The 20,617-nt window shown below is 49.6% G+C and overlaps 3 protein-coding genes across 8 annotated transcripts; 2 read left to right on the top strand and 1 right to left on the bottom strand.

Moving 5' to 3' along the window:
* On the top strand, positions 1-3,675 carry Rnase13 (ribonuclease A family member 13 (inactive)). Its single transcript, XM_074066928.1, has 2 exons — positions 1-2,009; positions 2,247-3,675. The coding sequence occupies exon 2, from the start codon at positions 2,252-2,254 to the stop codon at positions 2,711-2,713; it is 462 nt and encodes a 153-aa protein (XP_073923029.1). The 5' UTR covers positions 1-2,009; positions 2,247-2,251; the 3' UTR covers positions 2,714-3,675.
* Positions 3,676-4,285: 610 nt separating this feature from the next.
* On the bottom strand, positions 4,286-7,053 carry Tppp2 (tubulin polymerization promoting protein family member 2). The gene is given in 4 exon segments (XM_020170600.2): positions 4,286-4,480; positions 5,259-5,397; positions 6,737-6,868; positions 7,049-7,053. Coding segments are annotated over 4 exon segments (471 nt in total).
* On the top strand, positions 4,496-20,458 carry Ndrg2 (NDRG family member 2). Of its 6 annotated transcripts, none has more exons than XM_074068447.1 (17): positions 4,496-4,642; positions 13,298-13,364; positions 14,069-14,149; positions 14,480-14,521; positions 14,853-14,958; positions 15,166-15,286; positions 15,435-15,497; positions 16,564-16,624; positions 16,810-16,896; positions 17,067-17,123; positions 17,298-17,401; positions 18,145-18,189; positions 18,440-18,491; positions 18,717-18,764; positions 19,021-19,056; positions 19,212-19,263; positions 19,490-20,458. In XM_074068447.1, exons 3-17 carry the CDS (start codon positions 14,075-14,077, stop codon positions 19,654-19,656), a joined length of 1,116 nt encoding a protein of 371 aa, XP_073924548.1. In that variant the 5' UTR covers positions 4,496-4,642; positions 13,298-13,364; positions 14,069-14,074; the 3' UTR covers positions 19,657-20,458. The 6 variants fall into 6 exon arrangements, with proteins under 6 accessions (XP_073924548.1, XP_073924549.1, XP_020026152.2 ...); XM_074068448.1 differs by lacking the exon at positions 4,496-4,642 and adding an exon at positions 11,567-11,803; XM_020170563.2 differs by lacking the exon at positions 4,496-4,642 and adding an exon at positions 11,567-11,795.
* The last annotated feature ends 159 nt before the right edge of the window (positions 20,459-20,617 follow it).

The raw sequence follows: 20,617 nt of genomic DNA on the forward strand, positions 1-20,617 counted from the left end.
GCCACCTGTCCGTGTGGGCTTTAGCCTCGCTTGCTTGGATGTGCACAATTCCCTGAGGAGGTCCTTCAAACAGAGATTTCTGAAACATGTGCTCAGGACTGAGTCTTCCTATAAGCCAGCTCTGCGGAACTGATGGGATAGTGGAGGAGGCATAGATAGGAGCAAGATATGGAAGGCCTTATGTCCTATGAAATGAGGTCTGGATCACATCCTAAAAGAAATGAAGCTATTGAAGAGTATCAGACAAAAGAAGGGGCTACATTTTTACTCTGGCAGTTGTATTAAAGATATATTTGAGTTGAACCTTATTACGATTGGGGAGTGGGTGGTGTTAGGAGAGAGGAGAACTTGAGCAGAAGTAGGAATGGGAGACACAGGTTTGGGGAAAGTTATAGATAAGATTGTTAGGGCAGCATGACTGAGAATTCATGCTCATAACGAGTATTTACTATGTGCCAGGCACTGGGCAAAAGCTCTTAGTATACATCTTCATGAATCCTAATACAGCCATGACGTATAAACATCAAAGGATGTTCTATCTTTAGAACAGATAAAGCAATGGAAGAGTAAGGTGGTTTAGTAAACTTGGATTGGTGGTACACATCATATAAGCCACAGAGCCAGGATGCCACTCCTGGTCTGTTCTACCTGAAAGCATTAATCCTGACCCCCATGCAATCCTGCATGGTGGGTTAGGGAGATGGAGGAGTCTAGGATCACTCTCAGATTTTTTGCACAGGCTGAGGAAGCTGAGATAGAAAGTATAGGAGGGTGGATTCAGCTTTGGGCTCTAGTTTGTGCTGTTAGAAAGAGCAAGTCTGGGGACTGTGAATGAAGGACTATAGAAAGAACACCAATGGGTCTAGGATGCTTACTGGTGAAGGTGAAAGGGCTTTCCTAAGAAGTCCCATGAGCTGAAGTTGTGTTGCACACATGTAATCCCAACATTTAGGGGACTGAGGCAGGAAGATTGCCAGTACAAGGTCAGCCCAGACTACACAGTGGGAGGGAGGCCCAAGATGTAGACAATACCTTGCAGGCAGACAAGCTAAGAGGCCTGTAGTAGTCAAGAACTGGGACTGAGAGGCTCTAGGGGCTAGATTTTTGGCTCTGATGTAGGGTCAGATATTTTATGAAAAAGTAAATTAGGAGCCTGATTCTCTTTCCCAGGATGACAAACTTCTCAAAGACCAACCGATAGCGAGAGTCTTATCAGACCAGGCCAGGTGATCCATATCCCCTTGAATCCAGATCATGCTGTCAGATCCAACCTGCCAAGTTCTAGGCTTCAGGATCAGCATGCATAGATTCCTAGGAGTGCTCTGGTCGACAGGCCCTGGGTCACGGGTGAGGGGTATTGGCATGATAGGAATAAAGTTGATGATTGGGGACCATAGGGACCACAAGGAGTCCTTGTGGAAGTCCTTGATCCTCACCCTGGCACTTTGCTGGTAGGCCTCTGTGGCCATGGGCTCCTGGGCTTCTGTGGGTGGGATGACACAGTAGAGGACCCTCTCAAGGTCAGGAATAAGAAGCACTTGTTCCTCAGAAACAAGACAGTGCCTTCTTCCCACCTTGCTGTAAGGGCAGAGCCAATGGACCAAAAAAACATCAAAGAAAGCCCAGGAACTTAGGAACTTTGGCAAGGGGTTGGAACCAAGTGTTCTGCAGACACCAGAGAGGAGGAGACCAGACAGTAATGTCTCTTTCCTCCCACCCATCCAACCACCTCAGCACAGGGGTTTCTTAAACTCAGGGGTCACCCTCCCTGCCACACAAACACACTGGTTTTTACCCAGAAACCTTTTTAGCCTCTAGGTTGTCCTTGGCCTTGGGAGAGAAGCATCCCTGCCTCCAGCTGCTTTTAATTCCTGTCCTTCCTCCAGAGCACTCAGAGAATCGCTGGTGCAGCCTGTTTCTTCTGTCTCCTCTGCATTTACCAGAAGGGATTTCAGGGGCCAGGGATAATCCAGAAGCACCTCTCACTCAAGAACCAGGCCTCTTATTCTGTGAGTATTGCAGTCCATGGACTGGGTGCTGAACCATGGCAAGAAGGAATGGCTACAGGTGGCTGATCAGCTGGGTGGCCTTGGGCAAATGCCTCCTCTCTGAATGATCTTGAGGTACTGGCCACTTAGAGGGTAAGGAAGGCACATAGGAAGGTTGGGGAATGCTGGAGGCTCTGGAAAGGGATGGAAAGCCACTTTAGGCCCATGCTACCTCCAACCACCTTAACTCTGACACAGGACGAATGGCACCAGCTGTGGCCTGGCTCCTTTTCCTCCAGCTTGTTCTCGAGCCAACTCTGGTCATGGACATGAAGCTGCAGCTCGCCATCAAGAACTTCCGCATCTTGCATGTTGACTATCCCAGGGTTAGGTACCCAAAGGGTTTCCATGGCTACTGTAATGGTCTTATGGCTTATGTGCGGGGCAGGATGCAAGATTGGTATTGCCCAAAGATCCATTATGTGGTACATGCCCCCTGGAAAGCCATCCACAAGTTTTGCAAGTATAGTGAGAGTTTCTGTGAGAATTACAATGAATACTGCACGCTCACCCAGGGCTCCTTACCTCTCACAGTCTGCACTCTAGACCCTAATCAGCCACCAACCAGCTGCCGCTACAAAACCACCCTAACTAACCAAAGGCTCTACCTGCTCTGCTCCCGCAAATATGACGCTGAACCAGTAGGAATCATTGGCCTCTATTAGGGAATTTAATTCCCAAAACACCCCCACCTCCTGCAGCCACTGTAGGCCAGCCTGTCGCCATTTCCCAAACTCTGACTCCTGCAACAAGTTTTTCTAGATGACTTCCAAGGCAGGCAGAGCCCCTCCTAAGAGACCATGTAGGTAGGAAAAAGTCCAGCACTTTGGTAACTATGCAAAGTCATACTGTCTTTTAGGTTCTTTCCAACTTGTTTACCACTCCTCATCACCCCCAGCCCCCTTTCTCCCTCTCCCAGCAACAGTAAAACCCACCCAAGAAGCTGGCTGTGTCCAGTTGGCACTGCCTGTCCATCTACTGGGCCAGATCTTGAGTCCTGGATGGAGGCCCAGGGACCCAGCTCCAGTCTCTCCCCGCTTCCTTTCATCTCAGTCTTCCCTGTTTCCCTTATTACTTCCTCCACCCTCACAGTCACTTAGGCTATTTTAGCCTGATTTCCCCACAACCCCTCAGTCACCAGCCTGCTCCTTTCTGTGAGATCACTGATTTTCTCTTCATATAACCTGCCCTTTTTTCCCTCTTCTCAAGGAGCCCAATGCTATCTTTTCTGAACTCCCAACCACTGTTAGTCACCTTGCTTTCCTTTTTCCCAACCTCTGCTTTCCAACCTCTCATCTTGGAATTTCAGGTTATCTTCTCTCATCCATTCCTCCCAGGTTCTTGCATCCATTTCCTTCCAGTAGCTCTCCCAAAATCATCCAGAGTCTAAGATCTGCTGCTCTGAAGGCAGTGGATGAGACAGGCAGGCCCAGCTCCAGTCAAGTAAAGTTTTAAAACCACATCTGAGTTAAAATGGAACACTGGAGGATACTGGGTGAAAGGTACCTGAGATCTCTTTGTACTACTTTTTTTTTGCAACTTCTTGTGACTCTATAATAATTTCAAAATAAAAAGTTAAAAACACATCTGACTCAATTATCATTTTTTCTGCTGTTGGATTCCTGGTGAACCTCTGGCCATATTTCTGTGCTACTCTTAGCAATCAGAAAGGTTTTTCTGTTCTGTGGGTTCCATGATAGAGGTGGGGTGGGTAAAACCCAATTCTGGACTAGGTGTTGAAAATGGTTTCTCCCTCCAACTCTATTGCTTCTCCAAAAAACTCCAACAGATGAGAAAAGGGGAGACGGGATAGGGTCTAATCAGTGATATCTGTGTCACAGTATGTCAAATTGGGAATTGTTCTCACTTTTGGAAAGTAGAAAGGGCTGAGACCAGTGATATATGAACACAGTAAGCAAATTCTTTTACCTCCACATCTGGTTCATTTCTGCTTCCAAATATATTCCTCAGTCCTGTTCTTAGACTAGTTGCTGAGGAGGATATTAACAAGGCTGGTACACGTGAGGATTAGCAGGATAAAGGCATGTGGCTGAAACCATCGCTTCTCCAGCTTTCTCTCCACCCACCCCCACTCCCTACCAATGGGCAATCCATCTCTTGCCCTCATTAGACTGAGCTCATTAGCTGCTACCCACACAGATGATTATTGTTCTACAGGCTCCTTGGTGTTGAAGATGCAGGGCCAGGGTACGAACAGGCTAAGATGAGCCTCCTCTCTACTCTTTGGTCTCCTTATCATAGGTTCCTGCACCCTTGTAGCCACTCACATAGCTTGAGTTGTCAGTAGTCTCTTCCTATCCTTCAATGCCCTTGCCCTTGCCCTTGCCTCTCTCATCAAAGCGCTCCTTGTGGGTGGCCCTGTACTTGCTGGTGTAAGTCAGATGGTCTACTCCACCCACTGCTGTTGCTTTCTGAAGTCGGAGGATGGGTGGAGGGAAACCGCACTCTCACAGCCCTTCCCCAAAGATGGCCTTAGAGTCTATGAACAAGTGCTCAGAGCTCTTGCTCTGCCTCTGCAGGGTCAGATGCAGCTGGGGGCAGGAGCTGTGACGCAGAGGCAGTGGGAATCCAAGGTAGGATTGTGTGTGGTGTGTGGGGTGGGAGAGTGGACACCTCTGTTTTCAGAGAAGTTATACTGACCAGGCTGCTGCCAGAGGACTTCAGCCTGGACCCAATATGCAGAGTAGAAAGAGCTTTTTGTACAGAGAGAACAGTTAATGAAGAGGGAGAGTGAGAGGTAAGAGGTCTGAGGTTAAACCCCAAATAAGAGGAGGAGGAGGAGGACTAGGGTATTAATTCCTCAGTGCTAATGTCCCTCCAAAGCCACCAAGCCCCTAGATGTCTAGATCAGATACTGGAAACTTGGACATAAGTCTAAATCCTACTAGTAAAATGGCTGTGCTGTGACTGGGCATGGAGCTTGGTACCCCCAAATTGCTGTGCACCTTGGGCAAGTTGCTTCCCTGCTCTGGGCTGGTTTTCTTACCTCCTCTGGAATAGGTAAGAAAACTACATGGTCTCTAAAGTCTGTTCCAGTAGCGACAGTGCACAATAGCTTTCTGCCCTGTCTCCCATGTTACAGTGTTGGCAAGGTTTGGGACACTGGAGGGTGGAAGTGGAGACTGGAGTAGGAGGGACTTAGGAAGGCAGAGTCATGGGCCATGGAGGGATGGCTCCATCCTCACTTGCAGTGACACCAGTGGTGGCTGGGTCTTTGCCCTCCATGAGTTTGTAAGTGTCCTTCAGGGCTTCATCTGGGTTCTTCTCCTTAAACTGCTTGTGGCCCAATCCCTCCACTGCCTCTTGGCACTGTTGAAATGTGATAGTCCTGGTCAGTCAGAAATCCAGGAGCTTTGGAGGGCAAACTCACTGCCTCCAATGGCCAACCTTTCCCTCACTCAGATTTATCTCTCTGTCCCATCAATGTTCTATCAATGAGTATCTCTCTCTTTTTTTTTTTTTTGGCAGTGGTACTGGGATTTCAGGGCCTTTGTTCTTGCTAGGCAGGTATTCTACCACATGAGCCATGCCCCCAGCCCTTTTTGTGTCTGTTGGTTATTTACTTATTTATTTATTTTTGTGGTGCTGGGGATCTAACCCAGGGCCTTGTGCATGCCAAGTGAATGCTCAGCCATGGAGCCCCAGCCCAGCCATTGTGTTGGCTATTTTTGAGGTAGCATCTTTTTTTTGTTGTTGTTTACTTATTCATTGATTCATATGTACATACATTGTTTGGACCATTTCTCTCCCTGCCCCCCTGCCCCCTCCCTCTCTCTTCTACCCACCTTGCTTCCAGGCAGAACCTGTTCTGCCCTCTTCTCCAATTTTATTGAAGAGAAGACATAAGCAATAATAAGACACAGTGTTTTTGCTAGTTTGAGATAAGGATAGCTATATAGAGAGATACCTAGCATTGGTTCCATGCACAAGTGTATTACAACCCACATTGGTTCATCTCTACCAGACCTCTTCACTACTTCCTGGTCACCTTCCCATAGTGACCTCTGTCGTTTCAAGGTTACTGTATTAGCTCCTCTGCAGTGGGCATCAAACACTTTCAAGTTTTGGGTTTCCTACCTTTCCCTATTCCTCTTGTATGTATTCTCCCCTTAGCGTGTGACCCGTATCCAATAATATTACTGCATTTGTTTTAGGTCTAAAGTCCACATATGAGAAAGAACATATGATTTTTGGTCTTCTGAGCTTGGCTAACCTTGCTCAGGATGATGTTCTCCAGTTTCATCCATTTACTTGTAATGACAAAATTTCATTCTTCTTCATGGCTGAGTAGAACTCCATTGTGTATAAATACCACATTTTCTTAATCCGTTCATCAGTAGTGGGGCATCTTGGGAGATAGGATTTTGCTTTATGTCCAGGCTGGCCTGGACTGTGCTCTTCCTATTTGTGCTTCCTATGTAGCTAGGATGACAAGTGCATGCCACTGCACCCAGCTATTGGTTGAGATGGAGTCTCACTAGCTTTTGCCCCAGACTGGTCTGAACTTTGATCCTCCCAATCTCCATCTCCTAAGTAGCCTGGCTCAATTAATGTCTTGTGGACAGAGAATAACACAGAGCCAGGCACCTGCTAGGTGGTCCATGGGCCCACAATTGCCTTGCCACATAAACCCGTCTGTGGCCAACCTTGCCTGTGCTGCTCCCCACTCCCCACCTTTGGCTCCTTACTTCACTTTGCTGAACACTATGTCCACATCTGTGGAAGTGACTATTTTGTCACCCATGATGCCACGATCTTTACACAGTTTGGAGAGGTTCTTGTCGTTCATTTCATCGTGACTGCTTGATGATTCTCCAAAGACAGCAAATCAATGGAAAATTCTCTCTACTGATAATGTCATGGTCAGCTAGAGGTGGGGAGCCTTGAGGGTGAGGGAAGAGGGGGAGGACTGAGGAGTAAGGAGAATGGAGGTTATGATAAAATGAGCAACATGAACAATTCTCTTTTTCCCCTCTCACTTCATCCCACTTTCTGCAGCCACAGTTTGAGTTTCCCCTTCCCAACACTACTGTGTATCCTATGTATTGAATCAGCCCTCTTCCCCACTACATTTGTGTACCTAACAGTGCCCCAGATGGTGTCTGAGCCTTCCCAGCCTTTGTAGACAAGTGTGTGTAGAAATGTGAGAGCCAACCATTTGATCCAGCAATACCACTCTTGGGGATATACCCAAAAGACTGTTACTCCAGAGGCACCTGCACATCCATGTTTATTGTGGCACTATTCACAATAGCCAAGTTATGGAAACAGCCAAGATGCCCCACCACTGATGAATGGATTAAGAAAATGTGGTATCTATACACAATGGAATTTTATGCAGCCATGAAGAAGAACGAAATGTTATCATTCGCTGGTAAATGGATGGAATTGGAGAACATCATTCTGAGTGAGGTTAGCCTGGCTCAAAAAACCAAAAATCGTATGTTCTCCCTCATATGTGGACATTAGATCAAGGGCAAACACAACAAGGGGATTGAACTATGAGCACATGATAAAAGCGAGAGCACACAAGGGAGGGGTGAGGTTAGGTAAGACACCTAAAAAACTAGCTAGCATTTGTTGCCCTTAACGCAGAGAAACTAAAGCAGATACCTTAAAGCAACTGAGGCCAATAGGAAAAGGGGAACAGGTACTAGAGAAAAGGTTAGATCAAAAAGAATTAACCTAGAAGGTAACAGCCACGCACAGGAAATCAATGTGAGTCAATGCCCTGTATAGCTATCCTTATCTCAACCAGCAAAAACCCTTGTTCCTTCCTATTATTGCTTATACTCTCTCTACAACAAAATTAGAAATAAGGGCAAAATAGTTTCTGCTGGGTATTGAGGGGGGGAAGAGGGAGGGGGCAGAGTGGGTGGTAAGGGAGGGTTGGGGGCAGGGGGGAGAAATGAACCAAGCCTTGTATGCACATATGAATAATAAAAGAAAAATGAAAAAAAAAAAAAAGAAATGTGAGAGCCAACTAGCTGGGGAGAAGGTGTTGGAAGGGGTGGAGAGTGAAGCTTCTGACTTTGCAGTGTTCATGTGACGTCACTTCTGGCTTTGGCTAGACCCTTGTCTTCAGGGAAGGGGCTTTGTGTCTCTCTACCTTACATGCTGGGTTGAACAAGTTGCCAACCTTCTAGCCTCATCAGATGATCAAATGCCTCATAATTTCAGCCCAGTTTACTAATCCTCTGGGTCCTGGTCAAATTGCTTTCTGCTCTGCCCAGAAAGAGCTAAGAACAGCCCAGGGAAGATGTCTTAGTCTGCTTGGGCTGCTACAATAGAGTAGCATAAATAACAAAAATTTGTTTCTCATGTTCCTCGAGTTTGGGAAGTCTAAGATCGAGGTCCTGGCAGATTCATTGTCTGATAAAGTCTGCTTTCTGATTCATAGCTGGGGCTTGACTGCATCCACATGGCGGGGCAAAGGGGCAAAAGAGCTTCTCTGTGTTTATTTACAAGAGCACTGATCCCATTTCATGAGGGCCTGACCCTCTGAAACTTAATCATGACTCCCCAAAGGCCCCACTTCCTAATACCACCACTTTGGGAGTTAGGATTTTAATATGTGAATTTGGGGCTGGGGGAAACAAACATTCCGACCACAGTAATTGGAATTACTGAAAACACTTTGCTTCAGTCTAACACTGTCCTCCTGTCTGGTCTTCTGGTTCAGGTATGGTGCCAGCATGGAGCATCCACTGGCTTTGGCAGATCAACCAGCAGGAACTTTAAAGGCTTCCAGTGTTGAACCCAATAGGGGAAAGAGCAGGGGTCTGGGAGTGTGACAGATTTGGGTGGGTCAAGGTAAAACGGGTCAGAGTGAGGGTGTTTCAGACTCTGATAATCATCCAGGTAAGTTTCTGCACAGCTCAAGAGTGCTCCTCAGGGGCTTCTCTCTGGGGTTTTGTCTCTGGTCAAAAGCCCTGTAAGACAGACAAACTTCAGGGATCCTCAAAGAACAACTAGATTGGTGACTTCTCTCTGTTTCCCACCTAATCACTCACCAATTCTTGGAAATGTTTTGTTTTTACTCTTATAATTCCATTCCTTTCTTTCCATTTGTATTACTTTCATGCTTATTCAAGTTCTTTCAACTTTCACCTTATGTATGGTCAACTACCCTGGCTTGTATAATGCTTTATTCCCACTCACCCCACAATCCATCTCTATCACCCTCTCCCCTTTGGATTAATGGTCACAAACTGCATTTTTGTAGCCATTACTCCTGCTCAAGAACATGGTACAGCTCAGGAATATTTTATGGTTCCTGATTGCCAAATCTTTTTGCCTAGCATTCAAGAACCTACACAACTTGGCCCCTAATCTATCTTATGAAGCATCACCTACCTCTCAGCCGAGGCCACAATGGCCTAATAGTTATACACTTGCGAGGCTACTTGGTAGTGGAAAGAACACTGGACAAGAAATACACTTGAATAATGAATCTGGGTGGGATTTGAATTCTAGGTATGTCATTTATAGCTGGGTGACTGTGGGCAAGTCATTTAGTATCTCTGAGCTTTCAGTTTCCTCAACTGTTTAGTAAGGACAATAATAGTTACCTTGTATCACTGGAGGACCACATATAGGAAGTGCCTTGCACACAGTAGCTACTTTTTGATTTTTCAAAGTATCTTGTGCATTTCTACCTCTAAACTTTCACCCTTGCCCTCTCTGCCTGGATAGAATGCTACTCAAATATTCCATGGCTGTATTCATCTGGGTGATTCGCCCTAGAAAGTAAGATCATGGCTCTTAGCCTCTGTGCTGCAGCTTCCTGAGGAAAGAGTTTCTGAAGGATGCAAGGGGCAACGGAATCTTCAGATACACAGAAGATGAATATTGCCTTGCATATATAGGTATTGCTACATACAGAGATATTGTGATTATCAGAATACTAAATTATTTGAAAGTACTGCTGAAATTACGGTTTGTATTTTTTCCATCATGGTATACTAGGACTATCATGGAGGAGTGGAAATCTCTGATCTTCCACTTGAGAAGAGTGGGAACCTATGGCTGCAGGACTTACTGATTTTATATATTCATAATTTTCTCTAACTTTTTCTGTTTCTACCTTTTCTTGATTACTGGATCACAAACTTCTAGTGGTCTGACCAAGCTCCATAACTTTTCAAGTTCCATCCATACAGTGGCTTGTATAGCAGGTGCTTAAAACTTGCTTCGTTGAAGGTATAGTTTGAGGCTGCTTCTGGCCCGGAGGAAGGAGGTTAGAGAGGTTGTTCTTGTTGGGACACTCAGGTGTCCCAACCTGGGCTTGGAGTTGTCCTGACAGAAAAGAACCCTACTCTAAGGCAGAAACAGCCTTACTTGGGCCTGCAGCAGGCTGAGGGAGACCCCTAGGCCTAGGAAGCAAACAGACCTCAGTGGAAATTTCCCATCCCTTGCCCTCCCCAAGCCCCTGAGTAGGCCCCTTATCAGGTTCCCCCTGAGTCATCCTGACCCAGAACAGATTTAGATGCTGGAACCTTCAGGTCTTTCCCTCCCCCACTCCAAGTAAGGCTACTTTAGACCAAAGAAACCTGCAGGCAAAAGTTCCCTAGCTTCTCTTTCTCCCCAGGTTCCACTAGGGCTGCTATTTCCCTTTTATCCTATGTCGCTGGGACTATGACCCCACAGCCTCTTTGTCCAGGAGAGTGCTAAATCCACATCCAGAGAGATGAGGGATGGGGGGCTAGGATGCCAGCTTCTGTACGTTTTGTAGGGAAGTTTTTATGATAGGCGTGGGAGAAAGGAAGAGGAAAACTTGGGTGTTCCAAACTGGGGGATATAGGGAATCTCTTAGTTTTGGGATTGCTGAAGGCTGGGTTTGAGCCTAATCAGTTCTCCTACCCTGGGTCCCCTCCTCCCTCTACACTCTTCCTTTCCAATAGACCTGCCAAGTGGGGATGAAAGGGGCATTGATGTTCCTTGGGTGGGAGGGGGGTTGGGGGTGGTGAGGGCGGTGGTTCCCAGGCAGGACGGGGAGGGTAATTTGGGGGTCTTGCGGGGGGCAGTCTGTGCTGGTGTTGCGGTTGGCAGCTCGAGTTCCATTAGCTATTGTTCCCTTCTGGCCTGGCGCCCAGCCCCCGAAATGGCAACTCAAGAACCCGGCAGAAGGGGGATGGGGTGGGGCCGATTCTGGGAGAGGGGTAGTTAGAAGGGGGGCAGGTGGGGAGAAATTCAGTCTGGCTTCCTTTTGCCTGAGACAATTGTGTATTAGCCACGTCAACTATCCCATTCCAGGGGCCTTCCCTTATGCATCTGGGTGTGTGCGTGTGAGGGATGACAAACCCACCCAGGCACCGACAGTCCCCGAGACATCATTGCTTGGGCATTGCCGATTCAACCGGTCTAAGCTGGTCTCGCCCTTCTTTTCAGGGCTGGACTGGGAGGGGTTAGCTCCGAAGCCACAGGGTCTCTTGGGTCTCAGCCCGGGACACCGCGTCCTCCCCAAGCTCCTACTCCACCCCTGCAAGCTTAACTCCGCCTCAGCGCCTGTTTACCCAGGAGTCACAGTCCTTGGGGTCCCCGGCCCCTCCCCGGCCCTCCTTGGGGCCTTGACCCGGGAGTCCCCGTCGGCCATCCTCTCCCCCCTCCTGCGATCGCCCTCTATTTATAGCGGCCCCCAGCATTCCCCGCCCCCCACCTTCGTTGTTATCCAACTTCTCACGGAGCAGCCGGAGAGCAGGCGTCGGGACGCAGCAGACAGAGGAGGTACCAAGGTCCTGCTGGCCCGGGAGTCGGAATTCCTGCGCCCTCGACGCCCCCAACCCTTGGGCACTGGTGCACCTGCCCCTCCCACCCGCGAGACCCCGGCCTCCTCCGTGGCGGCCCTCGCTGGCCCCTCTCCTTAACCTAGCTCTCTTTTTCCGGGCGGGCGGAGTTGAACTCGGGGTGTAGGCCCCTGGGCTTGGTCTCCCCTCTGCCGATCTCCACCACAGAGTGGTGTCTAGAGTGAGACAGGCAGGGCCAGGTCACGGTTTGAGGGTGGGCGTGGGGATCCCTCGCAGGGTTAAGGGGTCCCCACGTACACCCCACATCGTCCTGTTTGCGGGGATGGCGGTGGGGGGAGCCCGGAAGCATCAGCAGTTCGCTTGTCTTGGAGCCCCGCCACCCCCCGCACGGCCCGGGGCGGGGTGAAGGGCGGGCGCGTTTACTGGGGGTCTGGGCGGATCTGCAGGGAGCGGGCGGCCCGTGGGCGGGCCGGGCGGGCCGGGGGCGGGTCTGCGGGGAGCCCGAGCCGGGGCGGGCCCGACTCAAAGGCAAGTGAAGGTGGAAGCGACCGCGGCGGCCGCAGCAGGTAGGGGGAGGGGCAGGCGAGGGGCCGCGGGCCTGGGCGGCGGCGGGGCGGCCGGGGCGCGGGGCGATCCCGGTGGCCCGGGGGGACGGCTCCCGCCCGGGGCCCTCGAGGAGGGGGCGCCCGGCTCCTGCGCGCAAAGGCGGAGGCGCTGAGAGCTGCGGGCGTGTTTGGGATGTCCGCGGGATAAGTCCAGGGTCCGCGCCCGCCGTGAAGGGTGTCGGACACCACTGTGCCTACGGGCAGCGTAGGAACTCTGAGGACAGGTTCCGGGTGCTGGGGCCGGCCAGTCCCATAAGTCATGCCCATTCCTTCCCAGCTGGCGCTTGAGCTCGGGGCCCGTCGGGGAGGCTGGGAGATTATGGGACCGCCCTACCCCCTCCCCTTTGTCCACTCTCAGGACCTACACAGAGTCAGGGTGGAGCAGAGAAATGAAGGCACGAAGCTTTTTTTGTTTGCTTTTAAGTGGTCGAGAGGAACAGTCATACTCTACTGCCCTCATCTCAATCGAGAGCTGTCAAAAATCTTAGGGGTCCTCTAGCTTCCCCTTTTTAGTTTAAAGAAAGGAAATTAAGTAGTAACCAACTGAGCCAAGGTCACACTGGTAGTGGCAGATCCAGGGGTAGAATCCAGAGGTTCTGACAGTCACTCTCGTTCCTCCACATCAGCACTTCCTCCTTGCCACCCTCCACCCCTGGACTGATACCTGCTTTATGCTGCTGCGCAGGCCCCTCCAGCCTGTATTGATTGAAGCCTAGAGGGGACGTGTTCTCTGGACTCAGGCTAGAGACTGGGGAGAGTTAGTGACCTGGGGAGGGTTGATGACTGAGAGAGTCTAGGTTTTGGCTGAAACTTTCTGTCCCTAAAAGACCCAGGGTCTGTTTCCCATGTCATTCACCTTGTTGCTTTGTTTTCTCAGACCCCACAGCCAGGAGGAATAAGAACCCTGACCCCTAGTCCCTTTGCATCCAGCCAATAGGAACTCAGTAAGTGACCCCACCCCCAGGCTGTGGGCTCCTTCCTTTGCAGGTCTGCTCTGTCTCTGGCCCTCTAATGTGAATGCATACTCATTTATTTGCTATTGGAGGAGAGTCTTGAGTTTTGGAAGGCAGAGATTGGTTGGGTTGGATACCCGTGTCCCTCTGTTGTGTCCTGCCTCCCAGTTGGTCCTGCTTTGGCCATTTTGAGTCCCTTTTCCTTTGGGCTTCTGACCTTGGGGCTTTGAAGGTTGGTGGTCATAGTCAATTGTGAATTGTCACTATGGTGTCCCTTGGTACCTTTAGAGTACTCAGTCACTGAGCCATGAGTTTCACCCTGTACCTAACTGGGAGTGTGGGGTGTCCCCTAAATATAGCCTAGGAAACTGGAGCCATACTGCTGCTCCACCCTGGTATTTCCGTCCAGGCTAGGGAAGGGAGGGGGTCCGGAGGTGTGGGTGTGGAGGGGCGGCAGTGGGGTTGGCAGTCTAAAGAGAAGCCAAGTCCTGATTCCTCTTCTGCAATCCCTCCTTCCAGTTGGCCTGGAAATGAGGAGGGAGGCAGGAAAGGCCCTCTGTGTGTCCTGGTATAGTCTTCAGCTCATGATCCCTCTGCACCTGCACAGTCCAGGCCTGAGAAGGGAGGAAGGTGTTTGGGGAGATGTGAGGGAAAAGAGGCAGCTTCCTAGTCTCATTGTTTTGTCACCCTGCCAGGTCACCATGGCAGAGCTGCAGGAGGTGCAGATCACCGAGGAGAAGCCACTGTTGCCAGGGCAGACACCTGAGGCGGCCAAGGTTACTGGAGACCCTCTGACTTCCCTGCCCAGGACCCAGACTTCTGGGCACCTCTCTTGCCTCCTGGCTTCCCAAGCCTATAGCTCTCATTCTAATGCACACCCTGCTTTCTATACCTCTATGCGTCTACCCAGTATACTGCAAATGGGAGCCCAGACCTTTGTCTTGTCACGACACTAACCTTCACCCTCTCCTGTCTCTTTTTGTCAATCTTTTTCTGTCTTTGGTCTCCATTTACCTCCCTGTTTCTGTCTTTCCATCTGTGACTTCGTGGTTGTGTGTATATGTCTGTGTGTGTGTGTGTGTGTGTGTGTGTGTGTGTGTCTCCAGGAGGCTGAGTTAGCTGCCCGAATCCTCCTGGACCAGAGACAGGTAACAGTGTGGGGACAGTCCCAGGGTGGAGGAGGGACTTCTCTTGCCTAGTATTGAGGGGCTTCTTCTGGGGTCTTTCTCCTTTCTTTACTTCCTTGCTCTTCCCCACTTCTCCCCACTCCTCCCTTTTGTCACAGTTCCTTAATGCTCTCCATCCTTTCCACCCTCAAACCTATTTCCATTGCCTTATTTTCCAAAATTCTTGGTGATCCTTTTTTTAATTCTTTGTTCTCTTTACACCTATTCCTATTTCCCTCACTTTTGTGTAGCTCCTTCTTGTCCTCTTTTCCTGACAGCCTAACTCCCCCCATGGTGACTTGTTTTCCTACAGACTCACTCTGTGGAGACACCTTATGGCTCTGTTACTTTCACTGTCTATGGCACTCCCAAACCCAAACGCCCAGCAATACTCACCTACCATGATGTGGGACTCAATTGTAAGACCTTCATTTTCTCCCTCTTTTTCTGGGAAGAGGTTGGGAGGAGGGTTGAAACCCAGAGTGAGGAGAGGGTGAGTGTGGGCAGGTGGGGGAACCCATGCATGTCTTCTGGTCTGACTGGCATCACAGTGAGATGGTGGGTTGTGATGTGGGTATGCCTTCACTGTTTGATTCCATTGTTGGGGCAATGTGGGTTCTCTTTAGACAAATCTTGCTTCCAGCCGCTGTTTCAATTTGGGGATATGCAGGAAATCATTCAGAACTTTGTGCGGGTTCATGTGGATGCCCCTGGAATGGAAGAAGGGGCTCCTGTGTTCCCTTTGGGGTGAGAATCAGCTCTTATTCCTTCACCAGACAGTGAGGCACAGGGCAGGTGGGGAAGAGTGGACCAGGGAGAAGATAAGGAAGGCACCCTAAGGTTGGAGGGCGTAGGTACAGGTTGGTATCTTCCTTAACATGCTTCTCTTCCCCAGATACCAGTACCCTTCTTTGGACCAGCTTGCAGACATGATCCCTTGCATCCTGCAGTACTTAAAGTGAGAGGCCTGGAGTACCCCCAAACTAGAATTCTCTTTCCTTATTCGCCATGGCTCCTGGGCTAGTTTTGGTGTCTGACCTCGATTTGTCTTTGCTCTTCCATGCTTCCACTTTGACTGTTAAGAGGAAGGGCAGTGGGTTTGGACAGTTGTCTAGAGCCAGCAGAGTAGCCCTTTGGATGGGAAGGAAGGCACTATGTTTGCTTGGCCTCAGGCTGAGGAAGGGCTCCTCTGATCTGGAAGCTAAGGAGGAAGAAGTGGCAGTGACTTATCCCTGAGGAACCAGGTAGACTTGCTCTTGCCCTCCCACTCCCCACTCCTCCATGCACACACCTGGTATACTGGGAGCTGTGTATGAAAGACAGAGTGGGAGAAGGAAGAGAGAGCCACAAGAGGCTTCTCTGGTATGCACAGGGTTCTGTTCTTGGGTTGACTTTTCCTAAGCACAGTGGCTTTCAGCACTTGCCTCTGTTTACCCCTTCTCCCTGTTTACTTAAGTTGTGTCTACTTTCACTTTTTTTTTTTTTCTGGGGCTTGAACTCAGGGCCTTCACCTTGAGTCACTTCTCCAGCCCTATTTTTGTGAAGGGTTTTTTGAGATGGGGTCACGCAAACTATTTGCCTAGACTTGCTTTGAACTGCAGTCCTTCTGATCTCTGCCTCCTGAGTAGCTTTGATTACAGGTGTGAGCCACCAGTGCCTGGCTCTGTTTTCACATCTTTCACACTTCCTGTTCCACTAGTGGAACCACAAAGCAGAACAAGTTGAACTTGCTCCTGAAAGTTGAGTGGGCAAAGAGCTGTGCATGTAGGCTGGTAGATGTGTGTTTCTTTTCAAGACACTAGTTCTCCAGGGGGAAGATGGGGATAGATTTTTGGGATCTATACTGACTATCAGTGCCACCTTTAGCATCTTAGTACTTCCTTATTACATCCCCCAAACGAAGTTCCCTTGCTATCCTCCTTTGTGCCTGTGGCTTTGGGAAGGAAGATGAGAAGTTTGACAAGACTGGGCTAAGACAGGTTTTGGACATCAGAGCCCATGAGACTTACATTTCCCTTTTACAGTTTCTCCACAATAATTGGAGTTGGTGTTGGAGCTGGAGCCTACATCCTGTCACGATATGCTGTAAGAAGTAAAGACTTCTGATGGGGGAAAGGAGGGTCCTGACTGATTAGGAGAGTATTGCTTATTATAATTTGCTCAGGGGAGGAATTGAGGGTGAAGGTGGGGTGTCAGGTCATGTGGAAGCCAAGGATAAGGGGATAAGGCCAGGCTCTCTTTCTGATTGCCTTCCTTCTGCTGCCCTTTAGCTTACACACCCGGACACAGTGGAAGGTCTTGTTCTCATCAACATTGATCCCAATGCCAAGGGCTGGATGGACTGGGCAGCCCACAAGGTTTGGAAGGCCTGTGTTCTGAGATCTAGGGTGGGGGCTCTACAAGTGCAACCGAGTGAACTCTGAACTTTAGGGGGGGGTGAGCGGGGCAGGAAAGTGAAGCTGTGTTACTCCCCCTATGGAGCATGTTCCCTCCATAACATCTTGGCTCACCTGCCCTTTCCTCATAGCTAACGGGCCTCACCTCTTCCATTCCGGAGATGATCCTTGGACATCTTTTCAGCCAGGTAAGTGGTTGTGGAAGATGGAAGGGGTAGGGGGACCAAATGGTACTGGAATGGTTGGGGTGATTTCCTCAGGTGGGGCAGGGTCTAGGGAGGGAAGAAGACTTGACTCTTCTTATCTAGTCATCCTTGGCTTCTCTTTCCAACCCTATTTTTTCTCTTTCTTCTGTTCTTCAGGAAGAGCTGTCCAGAAATTCTGAGTTGATACAAAAGTATAGAAATATCGTTATGCATGCACCCAACCTGGAGAACATTGAACTGTACTGGAACAGCTACAACAAGTGGGTGGGCTGTGTGTGCATGTGAGAGGGAGGGAGAAGCAGCTACTGAGGTGGCACAGGGGAGAGGGAGGTTTGGGAAGCAGGCAGAAGGGCAGGGTTCATTGTGCAGCCAGGGCAGCTTCAGGACCACCCATGGAAGTGATTGTGAGACACTGTCCCTTTCTCTTGTTTATCTTCCTTGGACTTCTGGAGTCCCCAGAGTAAGATGATCTCTTGTTCTTGTGTCCTTCCTCTCCCATAGCTGCCCTCTGACCAGGCATCTGGGGCACAAATGATTATAGGCTCTGTGCTTGGGATCTGCCTACCACCTGCCACCTGCTCCTTCTCTTTCCACTTTTAATCACCTATACATATACCTACATATATACACACACACACACATATACATATATATATTTTTGGCATCACTGGGGTTTGAACTCAGGACCTCAGGCTTACTAGGCAGATGCTCTTACTACTTGAGCCACTCCACCAGCCCTTTTAGTGATGGGTTTTTTCAAGATAGAATTTCACAAAGTATTTGCCCAGGGCTGGCTTTGAACACTAATCATCCTGATCTTTGCCTCCTGAGTAGTTAGGATTACAGGCATGAGCCGAGCCACCAGTACCCGGCTTAATCACCAATATTTGACTGTAAAGAAGGAAGATAGCTTCCTTATGGGGATAGCAGGTAGCTTATATCTGGATGGATAGCATAACAGCATTCCCTGCATAAACTTTCTACTCTCTGAACCCCTTTTTAGCCGTCGAGACCTGAACTTTGAGCGCGGTGGTGAGATCACCCTCAAGTAAGACTTTAAGAGATGAGGCTTTGTCCCTCTCCCTGGATCTTCCCGCCATGCTTGTTTAGGAGAGGCTTTGCTGGGGAATTTCTCTGTCACCTCTCACCCCATCCTATGTGGCAAGTCACATCCCTTTTGGCCTTCCCCTTCCAGTCCTTTTGGTGGGGTCAGCAGGGGAGAGAAGGCTGGTTCCCGTTTGAGGACATGGTGAGGGAGTGACAGGGATCACTGCCTTCTCCCCAACATATGCCTCTAGGTGCCCTGTGATGCTGGTGGTAGGAGACCAAGCACCCCATGAAGATGCAGTGGTCAGTAAAGAATTTTGGGGTGATGAGGGAGTGTTGGGGTCCGAGGATGATGGTCAGAGTGTATCTTGCCAAGGGAAAGCTCTATTTAAGACAGGGAGAGCAATTGAGCATTCAGAATTTGATTCCTGTTAAGGAGGAATTGTGGGTGGGGTGGGGAGGGCTGACAGGGAAAGAGACTGAAATTAGAGAGCATGGCCTCATTCATTCACCTCCTGCTTATTCCAGGTGGAATGTAACTCAAAACTGGACCCCACCCAGACCTCGTTTCTCAAGGTCAGCAGTCTTACTCTCTGCTCAGTCTGACTCTTGGCCCCCTGTACAGAGCCATTTTTTTTCTTAAATTCAGCTTCTAAGCCTTCAGGGTTCTGCATGGGAATGAGTGGAGTAAATTAAAAAAACAAAACAAAACAGGGTGGGGGGCGGGGAATGGAATGAGGGACCTGGGAAGGAGAGGTCCTTTGCTATCTCCCGTCCTGGGTCATTTGATTTATGTGTGTATCATTTTTTTCTTGGTGGCTGTCCTGGGCAGATGGCTGACTCTGGAGGTCAGCCCCAGCTGACTCAAGTGAGTACCCTGCTGGCCACGGGATGGGGAAATGGGATAGGATATTAGTGGCTCTGAACTCTGGCCTTTGCCACACATTCAATTCCTGCACTGCTGTGGCCGTGGGCTCTCTCTCAGCTGGCCTCTAACCTCATCTCCTTATAATACACCCACAGCCAGGCAAGTTGACTGAGGCCTTCAAGTACTTCCTGCAAGGCATGGGCTATAGTGAGTATGAGGACAGAGGCTACCAGGACAAGGGAGTGGGATGGGCACTGAGGTGGGGGGTGGGGAACCATTTTAGGTTAATTCCTGCACTCACCACTTTCTGCCAAGTCAAGCTCCTCAGCTCCCTGGCCCCAGTCATAAATCTGGTCTCCACCCAGACGCCCACTCTGTTACCAGCCTCCCCTCTCCATTCTCTGACTGCTTGCTTATCCTTATGTCTCCACAGTGGCCTCATCCTGCATGACTCGCCTGTCCCGGTCTCGCACAGCCTCTCTGACCAGTGCAGCATCTGTCGATGGCAACCGGTCCCGCTCTCGCACCCTGTCCCAGAGCAGCGAGTCTGGGACTCTTCCTTCAGGGCCCCCAGGGCACACCATGGAGGTCTCTTGCTGAATGACCCTTCGTGTCCTGGTGTGGGACCCAGTCCTTACCTCCTGCAGCACTAACCTGGGAGGTGTGGAAGGGCATTGGGCCAGAGTAAGCAAGGAAAATGGGCAGATCATGCAGGGAGATGATCTTGATCTTTGATTGCTACCCTAACCTTGACCTTTAACCTGTGACTCCCCCAGCTCCTGGGAGAGATGTCCTAATATCTCTTAGGGACCCAGACCCCTACATTATCCCCTCTCCCATTTTGGTGTGAAGGAGAAGGTGTGTGTTCTCTCTGATCCAGGTGTCAGTAGATGAGGGATAAGAGGCTGTATGGTTGTCATGGTGCCTCTGTCAGACTCTCCATACTTATCCCAGATTTGCAAGGGCAGGGAATTTGGGGCTGGGGCTTCATTCACTAAAGCTGGTGTGGCTTTTCACGAACTCTTCAGCCCAGAAGGAATGGGCCTAATGAACATGTGTCAGGGGAGACTTGCTGGTGAGTCAGTGGTCCTCAGGATGTTTCTGAAACATCCAGTGTGTAAAAAGGAAGGTGGAATGGGAGATGGTTGGAATGAATGAGTATAGTGGAAGGATTGGAGCTGGGGCCATGTGACTGCACTAACTTTGGTAGCTGTCAGTGTGCTGCGACAAGAGTGGGATGAGGGAGGGAGCCAAGCTGGGGTCAGGCTGCTTGGGGCTTGGCATAAGGGTGGGAAGGGCTACCTTGGGGCTCTGACCACACCATATTATGTGTAGACCCTGTGGCCTCCTGTCTCCCACTTCTGTGACAATAAACTGTAGAGGAATCTGAGCACCAGATTAATTTTGGTCTGAGTATGCTTGTGTCATACCCTTTTCCTGTCCTCAACTTGCCCAGCACTCACATTTTTTTCTTAAAGTGACATAAACTGGGAGACAGCTTATGTAGCATAAGTATTTCACAAAATAGGACCACTGAAACTGGCTCCATTCCAGTATTGTT

This window comes from Castor canadensis, chromosome 3 (assembly GCF_047511655.1).
Source record: "Castor canadensis chromosome 3, mCasCan1.hap1v2, whole genome shotgun sequence".
Taxonomy (NCBI): Eukaryota; Metazoa; Chordata; class Mammalia; order Rodentia; family Castoridae; genus Castor; species Castor canadensis.

Bases quoted from the DNA above. Each gene is read 5' to 3' on its own strand.
- Rnase13 (XM_074066928.1), top strand. From the start codon at position 2,252: ATGGCACCAGCTGTGGCCTGGCTCCTTTTCCTCCAGCTTGTTCTCGAG.
- Ndrg2 (XM_074068447.1), top strand. From the start codon at position 14,075: ATGGCAGAGCTGCAGGAGGTGCAGATCACCGAGGAGAAGCCACTGTTG. The intron at 18,190-18,439 runs GTAAGACTTTAA...ATATGCCTCTAG, and splicing joins GGTGGTGAGATCACCCTCAA to GTGCCCTGTGATGCTGGTGG. The intron at 18,492-18,716 runs GTCAGTAAAGAA...TGCTTATTCCAG, and splicing joins CACCCCATGAAGATGCAGTG to GTGGAATGTAACTCAAAACT.